This window comes from Pseudorasbora parva, chromosome 15 (assembly GCF_024679245.1).
Source record: "Pseudorasbora parva isolate DD20220531a chromosome 15, ASM2467924v1, whole genome shotgun sequence".
Lineage (NCBI taxonomy): Eukaryota > Metazoa > Chordata > Actinopteri > Cypriniformes > Gobionidae > Pseudorasbora > Pseudorasbora parva.
In genome coordinates, this window is record NC_090186.1 from 22,118,443 (window position 1) to 22,134,022 (window position 15,580).

The window sequence follows — 15,580 nt, forward strand, 5'->3', positions numbered from 1 at the left end:
AACACGGAGCTATTACAGTTAATGCCCAGAGCCCCCACTCAGCTAAAACGGCAGCTATGGGGGCATAAACGTAAAGGGTGTCTTTGTGCCTCTTGAAGGGGCGCTGGGAAGATGAATCTGTATTTAAACTGGGTCATCAATGTACAAGATGACCAAGAACCACTGTACGTTGTTACACACGCATGCTCAGTATCAGCTGCTCGTGAGTTCATCAGTTCTCTCAGCAAAACATCTCTCAGTCGATCTCAGTTCAGTGAACTGTTGGAGTTACAACATATAACTGAAGATATTAGTTTATTTCTATTCTGAGGGACCATCACTCATGCCAGAAAGTGAGTAACTAAAGTAACTTTTGGGATCAGCACTGATTTGAGACGCGAACCGATTTGGTGAACTGGTTCGAGCGATTCACTAAAAAGAACGGGTTTAAAAGAACAATTTGCTTGTGAACCGGACATCACTAGAGTGATTATCCGATCGGGCTCACAAGTGAAGATGAAATGGTTCACGTTTGTGCCTTTCTGAATTGTGGCAACAGAATGCGCAAAATTTGCAGCGAACACTTCACACAAGGATGACAAGAACAAGGACAAGGATGACTAACTTAAGCAGACATTACACAGCGGGGCTGGTTGAAAAAAAAATGCCCTTCCGTGGTCGAAGACGGGTGCAACCACTGTGGAGGTAATGTAAACTTTTTTGTAAATGTAAACATGTTGTCTGACGCGCCGCGCTTTATTTTCTCGTGCATGCATATTTCTGATGCTTTTTCCTTTTGATTTTGAATGTGCTGGGAAATGTTTTGCAGAGTGGCCATCAATTATTGCAGTACCATTTCAGCCTGTACTTCCACATTCATATCGGAATGTAATCCTACTAAAACATCAATAAGCACATCTAATTTTAACAACAGTAATTTGATTCATTGTTTTTGACTTCACTTGCTAAGTAGCGCAACTCTCTAACGTTAGCTATTTGTGAAACGTCCGCCATAATATACACATGCAAGAGCCGTTACAACCTATCGAGTTCAAAACCTGTGAGAGTCAGAGGGCACTACTATAAATACCATTGAAACTCATCTCTCAATGGATCAAAGTGCTGGAAACGTTGCTAAGTTGTTTGATGTCTGTGAAAGAACTATCCGGCCGTCATTTACTTGAACTCTCCTCCATCGCTCTATCGATTCTATGCATGAGCTCTAAACCAATGATGCACTAAAGCTACACAAAGACGCCCTCCTCATTTCCACGTTGCACATAGAAAAGTTTAAATAAATGAATAAATAAATTAATCTAAAAATAAATACATGTTGGAATAAATAAATGTAAAAATAAATGAATGCATGAATAAATAAATAAATAAATAAATAAATAAATAAATAAATATGAATTAAATATATTAATATATAATATATTAATGCAAAAATAAATATTAAAATGAATTAGCAAATAAATAAAAGTTGAAAACATTTGTAAAAAAATTGAGAAAATAATAAATTAATGGAAAGATAATACAACATTTAATTTGATTAAAAATGAATCATATTTATTTCATCAAGTCATTTATTCTGTTATTTATTTTATATAATTCAAGTAGAATAAGATCGTTTTCATTAAGTAGTGTCATTGTTTTTATTTAGAATGTAGGGTCTGGGGTTCTAGCTTTCTCACTGCACTTCATAAATCCATTATCAGGGTACCCCCAGGATCCTCCAAATGAAATTCAAGGCTTTTTAAGACCTTTTTAATACCATTTTAAATGAAATTCAATGCCAACTTCGTACCCATTCTGACAGAAGTATGAGGGAAAAATGTCAAATCTGTATAAATTTTGAACCCTAGAAAATAATTATGTACAAGTAGGCTACTTGAATTAAATAAAACATTTTATTTAAATTATCAGTCATATTTAATACATACGCAACAGCGTAACACATTTGATTTGTAATAAACAAATAGATTTGAACTTGGTGTTGAACACTACAGCCTTCGCAGCTCTGCTGAGTTGGTTGCAATTTTTTCGCCCAGGCTCTCAAGTTCTGTCAACTTCTGCTTGTAGCTTCTTCTCAACGCGTTTGACTTGGCAATTAGCTCTGCCATTTTGCTGCCTTGTTTGCCCTCAGCCTCCTCTGCCATCTTGTCTGCATCCCTCCTCAGATGCTCCGCAACTTCCTGGATGGTCTGTCTTGTCTTTTTTAGCTGCTCCAACTCCTCTTCAATCATTTTTCTTCTTTGACTATGTGCTTGAGATTCTTTTTTCTTTCGTTCACTTTCAAGATGCATCCTGTACCTCACCCTTGCTGATGTGACTGAAGACAGGAGCTCTGGTGTGAGGGGCACCTTGGTAACACCCCCATGCATGGACACGTAATCGCACACAACTCTTTGTGCAATGACAGTGTCCTCTTGGATATTACAAGTTTCTACTTGTTTATTGATAGAGAAGCCCCTCTCCACCGTAGCCTGCCCATGGGAGAGGAGCAGAAGGTTTCTGATGAAAGCCCAGAGCTGTGGGTAGGGCTGACTTATATAAGGATGGAGAAACACATCCAGCCTCTTCTCGAGGGGCTTGAAAGACAGGAACTTCTCATTCCTCACCTCCAGGGACAACAATTGTGAAAATTGCTGAATGATCAGATCACCTAAAGAAGGAGTGAAAGAAAAAGCACTCACATCAAATGTACACGTGTTTCTTTTGTAAATTGTATGCCTAAAAAATAACGTCAGGACTTAATCTTATGTACCTGTAGCAACCGCATCTAACTGCTTGTCTTGAAGAAACCTTTTGACTAGACACTTCATCTGGCCCTGACACATTTCTGGATTTGAATACATCACAGCTGGGTTAAGACAAGTAATTTGCCTTACAGTTGGGAATTTCAAAGGGCTCTTCTCTTGAATCTTCTTCACAATTTTGGACAGACCCTCCATGCATTCCTTTCTGAACTGGAGGACAGAAAGCTCCTCAGTGGATCTACTCTGCTTCTGACGTTCCTAAGGATGAATGGGGACTAAATTAAGTAAATAGCTTCCTCTCCCTCCTCTTTCCTTCTATCCAGTGAGGGGCTGAGTAGACGGGTCTAACAACAGGGACACCAGGAACAGTCTGGTCACACATTATGTATTTCCTAAATACCTTTATTGCAGCCTCAGCTCCAATGCCAATATCAACAGCTCTTAGATGAACCCTGGACTGCATGTCACTAACATCAAGCCGGACCAAATGCTGAGGTGTGGCATCATTGAGAAGTTCTTGTTTGATGAATCGCCTCAGCAAACTCTATGAAAAGACAAAAATATACATATTTGAGAATACAAAATATTTTACAATACAAAATAAGCACTCTGACTTTACAATGTTTCTTTTCTTCAGTATTATTAAATGAGCCTAATTTATCTGACTATTCAAAATATTTGCATTTTTAATTCATTCAGTCTTAGCTGTAGTCTTAGCGTAACTGTGAACGAGGGGAGATTTTAAAATCACTATGACAATAAAATGAGAAGATTCACCTCACCTTCAGCAGTTCAGCCAAGTCATTACCAATGAAAGGCAGCACAGGCTCATCAGTCTGGTATCTGGTGAGGAAAGGTGTTACACTTCGACACACTGCCATGAAAAAGTGAAGCTTTGCCAGTATGAGAGGGTCTTTGGTTGCCGCCGCAATGGTATCATAGGAGGATGTCCCAGGGTTAGGAAGCTTTTTGGTGCTAACAGCCTCAACATACTTCATCATGTCTGGCCAGATGACAAGGGCCCTCTCCGCCACAGGGAGGTTCTCGACCCAGCGATGACCACAAAAAGGCAAAGCGAAGATTTTGGACTTTGTGAGATTACAGAAATCCTCCCTTCTTGCTGGCACATTGTGAAAAATTGTATGCAGAGCTCTTAGGAACTTCTCCATATGCCAGTCAGTGAATCCACATTTGACAGCATTATGGAGAGTATGCAGGCCACAACTCCCCACCACTGCCAGCTGAGCACCCCCAAAATGCTCTGCATGCTCCTGCTGCAGCATCTCAAAAAAACGCCAATTAACATTGGGTCCATCCATAGACACAGAGACCATCTTCCTCAAGTCAAGGTCACATACACACTCCTAAAAGACATGAAAAGCAAATTGTAAACAAAGACATTATATAGCCTACATAATAGCTAGTGTGATGGAGGTTGGGGCCTCAAGGTTAAAGGGTTCTGTCTGAGTGGTGAGATACAGGTTCAGACATGCAAACTCACAACTGGGGAAAATGGTGACATGTTTACGAAGTAATTTGTTGTAGGGGGGTTTTATGATTTAAACATGTAAATGAAGCATTCTGGTGCATTCTGACAAGAAAACATTTTGCTTCAAGCATTTCCTTCAAGTAAAAAAATAAACAATAAAACCAATAATTAAAACAATTTGATATCATATTAATTAAGTTGGGGCCTATCAAGTACAGTACATAACAAGAAAAAAATCTCTCACTGTAAAGTAAACCATAAGGAACCCCAGATGGTACATCATTCTAATATTAAAGGTTAAAAAAAAATTATTTGTAAGCTACTTCCATTTAAATCACACATAAGAAAGTTTTTATAATAATGTTACAATACATTTTTAATGACATATGTTTCTACTTTTAAAATAATGTCTGTCATAAATAAATCAAATTTATTTTGAAGCAATATTCTCATCAGACTTTACATACTTAAATCTGCATAATTGTGATTTTTACACCAGGGTGTTATTTACTTTTATAAGGACAGTTTTTAAACCTTACTATATATATGCACTCTCTTTCCTGTCAAATTCTTACATTTGATCAAATTCAGTTTTACTAATAAGGCTGCCGTTATCAATCATATAAGTCATTTACACTGCAAAATTGCAACTGTAATACATTTTTTTTTTTTTAGATTGATGTTTAAACAAATAATATAAAAAAACAATGATGCCTTTAAACAATAAACCAATAGGTGGCAGCAAGTGACCGTCTTAATAAATGAATCATTGAGTCATTCATTAAAACGATTTGTTCAAAATGCTGAATCATTCAATAACAAAACACAGCACTTTAGTGTTGCTTTTCTTTTGTAACTATTTTCGTCATTGAAATAGAACAAAACCATATTGTGTCTAAATTGTAAGTGACTACATATTAGCTAGGCTATACATTCAATGTAACATTTGCAATCGTGATATTATAGAACAGCTCACTTGGTCGTGTTATGTTACTTTACTATATCATATATTATTTATAAATAAAAAAAACACAACATTTTTAAAATTCAGAATAAAAACTTACTTTGAAATGTTTGAGCAAGTCCACCGCCGTTGCATGACCCATGAACTGCGAGCCGAAGTATCGTGACTGGACGTGGTCGTCCACCCAGTAGCGAATATGAAGGTCCAACTGCTTACTTTTCGTCATCTTATTGAGACTCTCGTCAAACATGATCACAAACCCGTTGGACATATTGACATGGTCAGTCAGTTCTTTCGTTATAAAGGGAGCTAATCCGAATTTAGTAATATATGCCGTTTTGTTGCTTCCACACGAGAATGTAGCTGCAACGTCGGAGTCAGGAAACATGATTTTAAAAATCTCTGTAACGTTTTCATTTGAAGTGTAAGAGTGGTGCTCAGAGACTGTTTTAAGGACCCACATCACCTCTGCCCGCAGAGTTGGTGTCGAGCCACAGTACGATAGAATGTTCCTTGGCTGTTGTGGCATTTCTATTGTAGAAATGTCTTCATTATTGATAGTCAGAGCTGTTTCAGTAACCGAAGAGATCCACGGTGCACAGAACGGGCCAATAGGTTGTTGGCGCTGGCGAGCAGTGTTACACGCGGTGTGTTTGGCACCCTTCATATGGGAGTCCAGGGCCGTAACACCCATTGTCGCTAGCTTAAAAGATTTCCTGCACCAACTGCAATAGGCCTCGCGGTCATTTCCTGGCACAGGCTTGACCCAAACGTAATTCGGATTCCTTGTCCACAGCGGATTAAACCGACACTTTCCCATTTTAGCCGACAAACTAGGCTAGCTACTATCTTGTTCTGTAATTTACCTCACTTGCCTAGTAACCATAGTAACGGCGAGCTTTCGCGCTTACTGCTATGACGTGGAACGCGACGCTGCATGAATTTTTAATTAGCCTACACTAGTAACAGTTCATTTTGTTACGGTATGAACTTAATCCTAGGAAAAGTTAAAAAATAATAAAAAAATAAAAATAAGACCTTTGTAACGAAATCCAAGAGTTTGTATACCAAATTCAAGGCTATTAAGGCCTTCATTTTAGATTATCAAATTTAAGACTTTTTCAATGCTTTTAAGACCCCGCGGGTACCCTGATTATGAAAAATGTTTACAAGAGATAAAATCTGACTTGTTGAGCAGTGAGCACTCACACAAAACAAGATCAAACACACAAACCTCAACCTGGAAAGTGAGTTGAGTTTTCTCTCTCTCTTTTCGTTCTACACATTTTTTCAGTTCTTCCACCTCACTAGAAACACTGATTCTACCCAGCTGCACCCGCAGTTCTTCAATCTCTCTCTCCAAGTCTGTGCCTCCTGGGGGAAACACACACACACACTGATTAAACTATACACAATCCACAAAACACTCTAACCTTACCCATAAATTTTGGCAACATATTTTACCACTGTCAAGGCTTGTGACCCCTCTCTCCTGTGGTCTCCTTGCACTTCTCTGCTGAGATGTGGGTAAAGACAATTCCCTTCGCAAATCTACACGCTCCTTCTCGATCCTCAGAAGCTGAGAGCGCATGTCATCCATCTGCAGGCCAACAGCACAGATCATGTCCATCATTTATACCCCCTCATTTTTTTTACAAAACCAACTGCATCTCTTCATTGGTGAATATCTTCAATAGTGCCTGCATGCTGCATAAAAGAGGCACACTCTGTAAACACCCCAAAAATGGACAAGAAGCAAGATGGAATGAGTGAAGAAGACGTAGAATTAAATTGTAAATTCAGTAATATTAGTCAGCTGCAAATATGGCTTGACCCCAAAGAAATTCTAACAAAAGGTTTCTCAGTGGTTTACAGTAGTATCAGATATACTTAAAAACATACTAAAAGTTTGACTCCAAGAAAGTCCCGATTTTTAAAATGCAGGACGTCAGGTCCTTAAAATGACAATTACTCATTTGTATTCCTCCTACACCAGGAAAACTGGTGCCTAATACATGTTTTGGCCATAAATATTCTAATTAGCATATCTGCATGATAAATATTCTTGTAACCAATTGCAATCTATACAAAAAATAAGTACAATTCCCATTAAGTAATTGCATATACCTCGTGCTTACAGTCTCCATGGCACCAGCACGGCCTGCCAGTTTTAGCGCACAGTTTTGCAGACACTTTGACAGACTGTTTTTATTAACTAAGGTTTTTTACACTTGTAAATTCTGTAAATAGTTGCTTTAGTTTTTCAGGGACTGTAAATGCATTATAATTTAGACATTGTTTATGACAACAAGCGATAATTGGTCGAATAGCAACATGTAGTCTGACATGTTTCTTGCCCAGGACACGACAAGATTTTAGGAGTCAAAATCGCATTATCTGACACAGTGACTATCGTAACAGACAAACAATATCGTATAGTCTGAACCAGGCATAATGTGATCTTTACACTCACGGTAGAGTGCAGGGACTGCTGTCTCACTAAATTAACAACGTGAGGGCAAACTGTACCACAACGGAGTAAGGGTAACTTTTTCAAAAAAGTAACGCAAGCTACTTTTTCACATTTAGTAAGTGCAAAGGCGTTGCAATAAAAGATTATTGTAGTTCTAGACTAAATGTGAGCATTTTTTCATCTCACTTGCACAATAAAAATTCAGTATTCCTCAAAATGAATAAAAATCAGTCAAATCCAAAATCAGAATAATAATAATAATAATAATAATAATAATAATAATAATAAATAACAATAATTAAATATTAAATAAAACAAGTATTTTTTGAAGTAAGTATTAAACTTTTTTCTCTTGCATTCTATTTTTCATTATTCACAACGGCAGCACAGCTGAAAGGTTTGTTGGAGCTGCACCCTCTACTGTACATGCATGAATTAGCATTTTTACTTTGGCCTGAGGCTTAAAGGGTTACTTCAGCGATTAGCATATGGCTTTGTATCAGTAGAAACCCTGGAGTATATTCAAATGATTGTGCTTCCCCTTCTCATATCCCTATGAGACAAGATTTAAAGGGATCCCCTGGTGTTGAGACTTGTATGGCTTAATATAACATAAACAATGTCTCTTACTGAAATATGTAGTAGAAAACCCATGAAAGATGTACATTATTTTAAAAAAATCGATTTTATATTTGGACCATGGGCAGCGCCATTTTGTTTGCGTTCTAGGTTGATGACGTAGAATGGTTGCACTACTCAATCAGCTGGCGCTACCCGTAGCTATTTGTAGCGTTGTGGTAAAAATAGCTACGGGTAACGCCAGCTGATTGAGGAGTGCAACCATTCTACGTCATCAACCTAGAAAGCAAACAAAATGGCGCCGCCCATGGTCCAAATATAAAATCGATTTTATATTTTATATTATTTAAATAACGTAGATCTTTCATGGGTTTTCTACTACATAATTCAGTAAGAGACATCATTTATGTTATATTAAGCCATACAAGTCTCAACACCAGGGGATCCCTTTAAGCATTTTTTTCTGGAAAAATTCCTCCCATGATGCAAATATCGCCAATTTGCGCCATCGGAGGAATTGTTGGCTAGAGGCTAAAGACTACAGCCAGCAGAGGCAGCCATTTCCGCATGTTTTCAAGTTGCCGTGGGGGATGGGAGATCACACAGCACTCAGCTGCAGCCTCAGGCATTCATGTTTAAACGATGTGGCCAGCAGAGCAAAGTAAGGGTGCGTCTCAATTAGCTCCCTAGTTCAGTTGTCAGGGCACTGATCAGGGAGTCAGCCCATTGACTTATGTCCTGATCAGTGCCCTGACTAGTGAACTAGGGAGCTGCTTGAGATACAGGGTAAGTCTTTCAAATTATCAAACTAATTCCTATGAAAGTTAAGCTTTCAAAGGCAGGAACTAAAAACGCGCCAGACTGAACATGCGCTGTGAATCTATGTTTTGGATTATCTAAGGGTGTTTTGGATTATCTACTATCTAAGGGTGCCGTCGCGTTTACCTCAGCTCTCATCATGAGCTCATCCATGACTGTCAATGTGACTCCTGCAGCATTTTGGGCTGTGACTGAGACTCTCTCAGCGGCTAAATTACATATTGAACACACACGTTCAGTCGCGGTGGGAAAATGATCAGTGATTCAGTAATCTAGTAGCGGTGGCTTTGGAAATGGCCTCACAGGGCAGCGAAGCGTTCTGGGAATTGTAGTCTTTCATCCCCATGAGACAAAAATACATTTTCTGTCATTTCTCAGTCTAGAAAGCACCAAATTAAAAAATAATTTCACAGTTCTACTACATTAATGACCCAGTTTAAATACAGATTCATTTTCCCAGTGCTGAAGTATTCCTTTAATATTTCAAATTTAGAGTGAAGAGGTCTTTACATTTGCACAAAAACATACATTTTTTTGTTATATAATACAAAGGTGAGTGAATGTAAGGCAAAAGTAACGCAACACCACTTTACTGAAAAAGTAACTAAGTAACTAATTTAGTTACTTTTTAAGGGAGTAATGCAATATTGTAATGCATTACTTTTTTAAAGTAACTTTCCACAACACTGCCTACAAGTAAGTATATTTTTTATGAAAATGACCATTATAATGAGGTATAAATATAGGCTAATATGCTTTTGTTTTAGTGAATTGAAAATTTAGTGATTTTTAGTTTAGTGAATTGAAAAACTAATTATTTATTTAGTTTTTAGATTGTAAACCACCAGTTTGCACATAATATATTCCACAGCCTACATTACATTTACTGTATTTGTTTATAGCCTTCAGCAACAACATTGTTGTTAGGATATCACTGGGCAGGATGTGAAAAAATTATTATTAAAGGTTTATATATATATATATATATATATATATATATATATATATATATATATATATATATATATATATATATATATATATATATATATATATATATATGTGTGTGTGTGTGTGTGTGTGTGTGTGTGTGTGTGTGTGTGTGTGTTATACATATACATACATATACATATATATATATATATATATATATATATATATATATATATATATATATATATATATATATATATATATATATATATATATATATATATATATATTGGTAGAAATCGCATTCTTTGCATCAGTACATTAGCAAAACAATTCAGTGAAAGAAAGGAAGTGCTCACCTGCTGGAGAAGCATGTCTCGTCCCCCTTCTGATTGTTCCAGCTGCTTTCTTAGTCTCTCCAATTCATGCTGCATCTGTAGAGGCATTTGCAGTGATAGTTCTTGCTTCATGGTTTGGGCATGAATTCTAATTTCTAGATCAAGAAATTTCATGACACTCAAAAAAACTCAAATTTGGTTTTCGGCATTTTAGCAGCTAACGAAAAAAGAAAATAAATTAAATAGCCGCTTTTACATTTAGTTTTGAAACTGAATCTTCCGCCGTATATTGTCAGCTTCTCACTCGTGATGAATGAAATCTGATTCCTGCCGCTAGTCTGAGCTCAAGTTCATGGCATCTGTCCACTAACTGAACGAAATTATGTTTATTTATTACTATAAAACAATCAAAACGATATCAATGCCTGTTTATGATTTCATACAGCTATATCTATAACGAAGTCTTGACATCATATCCGGGAGAAGTCAGTAAATTCGAGTAAAATCACAGGCTTTGCTTATTCCGTGCGAATGCACCACGCAAAACTCAGATGTGGGGGAGTAATTTCTAAATCACAGAGGTCCCTAGATAATACTAATCCCGTGCAAATAGTGCTTTAGTTAAGGGAATAACATAGTTTAATATGAAAAAGCAGTGGAGTATCCCTTTAAATGATCACTGTTTCCGTCACTGCAGCTTCCCGAACACACGATATATGTTCATCCCAATTTGAGCCTGGATCTGCTTTATTAGCTTACTATCATATACACACCGTTTTTCACAGTTGCCTAAGTTATTAAACAATATATCATGTAGGTTCCATTGTGTTTTATTTTATAATGACCACTAGGAGGTGTTTTAAGTGTATGTTTTCCTTAATTGATTTTCCCTGAAGAGTTGAAATGAAAGCATAAACGTAGTGCACATTTGTTGAATTTGACCATGAAATGAGAGTTGTGTCTTAATCAAACAAACACAATAATGATTTTAAGTAATTTATTTTTGTTGGTACCTGGCCCACTCAAACTTTGGATACGCATCATGATTCACTAACACGTGCAAACGCGCGCCCGCACACACACACGCATATGCGTACGTTAACAGCACATAACCAGCGTTTATTTTTTTCAAGCACCCTTGTTAACAGATTGGAACATTTACACCGCACACAGAGGCATTTAAATTATTAAAACTAGAGGCATATCTTAAAGGGTTACTTCAACCCTGGAGTATATTCAAATGATTGTGAGCACAACGAGTGTGTGTTGCTCCCCCTCTCCATACGCATAGCTTCTGCGTGTGCGGTGTGGAACCAATCAGCAAAACATTTCGGCAGTCAAATAAACATGATCAAAACTTCTGCGATCAATCATGTTTTTCCTCCCGATAACAAGTCAAGAGTGTGAACAACGCATATCAAGAAACAAATTATTTCACAACTTAAAGGTGGGATAGGTAGGACTGATCTAAAACACTTTTGTCCAAATTTGTTTAACTTTCTTTATATGTCAATACATAATTAAAATGTAAGTAGTCTGAAAAGGAGAGTATAAAAATCGAGTGACTCTAGACTTTTTAATCTGCAATAAACACCGCTCATTATTTTAGTTCGGGACGAAACAAATGATTGGCTTGGGCGACTGTCACTCTCTCTCGCTACCATGGCGACCACCATGCGCGCGCTCGTTTGATTTGAGCAGTTCAAGAGGCAAGAAACCTAGGCAAAATAATGGCAGAGAAAGAGCATTCAAAATTCACAGTGCATGGTTTTACAGTCAGCGAAGACAAACAATGCAAAAAAGGAAGACAGTACGAGAAAAGGCAATGCACAGAAAGTCTTTGGATAAACAAAGAAATCAAACGCGAGTAAATATCTGCGTGGCTTTTCAATGATAGTGAGAATTGAGGGACCTGAAAAACGACTCATTGCTGGCTGTATTTCTGCTGGACAGGTAATCTTTCATTTTGATTATACATTTTTTTGGTTTATGTTTTCATGAAGCATGTATCAAGAGCACATGAAGCTGCCTAATATAGCTAATAACATTACTTAGCATAAAGTTACAATGTTATACACTTAGCCATTAGTAGAGATGATAAATACTCAATATGTTTAGCTCAAGTTGATCGCTGTTGTGTTGAATTTCACAAAATTTAACTTTAGATAACAAAATGCATGTGTAAAAGCTAGTACACCGCATCCAGGAACTTTTTTTTAGAACTAAGTTAGCTTTAGCTACTACTAATAAACAATGCTTTCATCATGGAAACTCTTACATGCAAAACACAGTATATGTTATGCATCTTACAAGAAATTCATCTTCATTACAGTATAACTGATGTTATTGGAAAAACATGATGCTACCCGTTTTCTTTGCCTTATAAATATAACTAGCTCTTTAAAATCAAATCAAACAAAAATATATTTTAAACTTTACCAGTACCGGTATTCTAGCTTGATAGTGAGTACTAAAAGACATCTTATTTGTTTATATTCATACTGATAAAGTTTGATTTCTTATTACATGTGATTCTGACATGATGTCACTACATGCACACCGCTCGTCTGAGGTAAATAATGCATCTTCCAGCTGAGCGGTCGGTGTAGCACGTTCATGTACTTTGGGAGCATGGCTTTGGAAAGAGCCCAGAAGGGAGAAGGTGGAGTGACTGGAAATAATGAGCTGTCTTTAAAACAGTTGTGAGAGGTCTACAGACACTCATTTTTTTATACTTTCTTTTTCAGACTTCTTACATTTTAATTATGTATTGATATATAAAGAAAGTTTAAACAAATTTGGGAAAAAAGTTTTTTAACCAATTCCTACCTATCCTACCTTTAAGATAGCCCGTCAGGCAGGGCGGTGATACATTTTGGTAGCCCGACTAGAAAACACATAGCCCCGGAACATCGGACAGGTGATTTTGCAAGGCCTGATTATCATTATTTATATAATGATTTCTAAATCATTTCTAGGCCTGTCGCGATTGGTCGATACAATCAACTGTGTCGACACTGATAATTAGTCGACGTCAATATTTTTGTTGACTGGGTAAATTGGGTACATGATGACATTTTATTAGCACCGGTACTTTAAAAATGACTGCATTCTAAAAAGAGCAGTATTTCTTAATTTGCGTCAATGTGTGCTGGCAGGAGTGTGGAGGCGTTGTGTGAGCTGTGTTTCCACCGTTCACTTAACAACAGAAATGCTTGCATCAGAAAATAAAGTAGTGTGGTGTGGCTGGGACGTGCTCGGACTGCCGGTGTTGTGCCAAATTTCGACCCCCTGCCAAATTATTAGCCCCCTTGTTGAAGTCACTACTAGGGCTGGGCAAAAAATATCTATTTTTTCGATTAATAGTTTTTTAAAATCTGGTCGATTCAGAATCGATTCTCAAAGGCCACAAATCTATTTTTTTCCAAATTTATTTCCGCTAACATTGAACATAAGATTAACGTAAATCTAATTACTAGTCTTCTCCACTAGATGTCAACCATTTGCCTTGTGTGATCTTACAAAGGAGCAAGAGGTGCACATCATTCATCCATTAAAGGGTTACTTCAGCGATTAGCATATGGCTTTGTATCAGTAGAAACCCTGGAGAATATTCAAATTATTGTGCTTTCCCCCCTCATATCTCCCTGAGACAAGAGATTTATGCATTTTATTTCTGGAAAAATTCCTCCTATGATGCAAAATGACGATTTTTGCATCATAGGAGGAATGTTTGCCCAGAGGCTAAAGACTACAGCCAGCAGAAGGAGCTATTTCCGCATGTTTTGAATCTGCGCATGGGGGATGGGGAGATAACACTCAGCTGGCAGGGAGAGCTCAGCTTGCAGACAGGATCATTTAAACGGAGCTATGGTGAGCAATGTAAGTCTTTTAACTTCTCAAATTCATTTCTATGAAAGTTAAGCTTGCAAAGGCATGAACTGAAACGCGTGCCAGACTGAACTCGCGTTGTGAATGAATGCCGCGAATGTAGTCGCGATTACCTCAGCTCTCATCACTCGTGCAGTTAGTGCTCAGGGCTGTGATACTCGCGCGGTGACTCACTCATTATATTGAACAGACACGTTCAGTTTTTAATTGTAGTGTCTTCTCTAACTCAGTCACAGTAATGGCGTTGGTGGTGTTGGGAATGGCCTCACAGGGCAGCGAAGCATTCTGGGAATTGTAGTCTTTCATCCCCATGGGACAAAAATACATTTTCTGTCTTTTCTCAGTCTAGAAGACACCAAATTCAAAAATAATTTCACATTTCTACTGCATTGATGACCCAGTTTAAATACAGATTCATCTTCCCAGCACTGAAGTACCCCTTTAAGTGTTTAAATGTCAGCTTCCGGTGCGTTGTCCCCTTTTATAATACTGAGGTGAAATGCTGTAGTAATACTAAAAATCTGCAGAACCATTTGATGTGACAACACACACACACACACAGCCGAGAACACAACCGCTAAAAATAGATCTCACACACACGAATACTTGCCTTGCATTAGGATCAAACTTGAGCAGTCACTTAAAGCTGCAGTCCATAGTTTTTCCTCTTTGTCGCCATCTCTGTTCGAAAACTGCAATTGCAGTTATTGGCGGAATTATCAACTTTAAGTGAGTAGTGCCCCGGTCGGAAAAGCGCAGAGGAATCAAATGTTTAGAGGAGAATGAGCAGCTGTCAGGAGAAGGGCTGTCAGTCACCGTGCCGGTGTGAATACTGAATGACAGCCCACAATCACAGACTCTACTGTTTGAATTTATTATGACCAACATAAGAATATCATCTGAACAAGTAGCTAACATCCACTTTTGTTTTGACCAACTAAGGAGAAAAAAGCATTGCAAAACATTGCAATGATTAATCTAACGATCGTTTATCATATCACGTCAAACTGCAAATTATGCTTTTTCAAATTCAAAAAGGGTTAGTTCACCCAAAAATGAAATTGATGTCATTAATGACTCACCCTAATGTCGTTCCACACCCGTAAGACCTTCGTTCCTTATCGGAACACAGTTTAAGATATTTTATATTTTAGTCCTATAGCATAATGCAGTCAATGCCCACTTTACTGTCCATGTCCAGAAAGCTAATAGAAACATCATCAAAGTAGTCCATATGTGACATCAGGTGGTTGATTAGAGTCTCTTGAAGCATCGAAAATACATTTTGGTGTAAAAATATCAAACTACGATTTTATTCAGCATTGTTTTCTCCTCCATGTGCCTCCAAAAAGAATC

The 15,580-nt window shown here is 37.5% G+C and overlaps 2 protein-coding genes across 3 annotated transcripts in view; both read right to left on the reverse strand.

Moving 5' to 3' along the window:
* The window catches only part of LOC137041283 (centrosomal protein of 128 kDa-like), a 143,153-nt gene that overhangs the window by 78,683 nt on the left and 48,890 nt on the right, over positions 1–15,580 (reverse strand). For both annotated transcript variants that reach the window (XM_067417378.1, XM_067417379.1), the window contains 3 exons: positions 10,355–10,429; positions 6,656–6,791; positions 6,426–6,565 (listed from right to left, as the gene is read on the reverse strand). In XM_067417378.1, coding sequence (XP_067273479.1) covers positions 6,426–6,565; positions 6,656–6,791; positions 10,355–10,429 — 351 coding nt within the window. The remainder of the gene's footprint in view (positions 1–6,425; positions 6,566–6,655; positions 6,792–10,354; positions 10,430–15,580) is intronic.
* LOC137041894 (uncharacterized) lies at positions 1,786–5,651 on the reverse strand. The gene is made up of 5 exons (XM_067418566.1): positions 5,292–5,651; positions 3,521–4,102; positions 3,139–3,282; positions 2,747–2,996; positions 1,786–2,644 (listed from the first exon to the last, which is right to left on the reverse strand). The coding sequence occupies exons 1-5, from the start codon at positions 5,577–5,579 to the stop codon at positions 1,983–1,985; spliced, it is 1,926 nt and encodes a 641-aa protein (XP_067274667.1). The 5' UTR covers positions 5,580–5,651; the 3' UTR covers positions 1,786–1,982.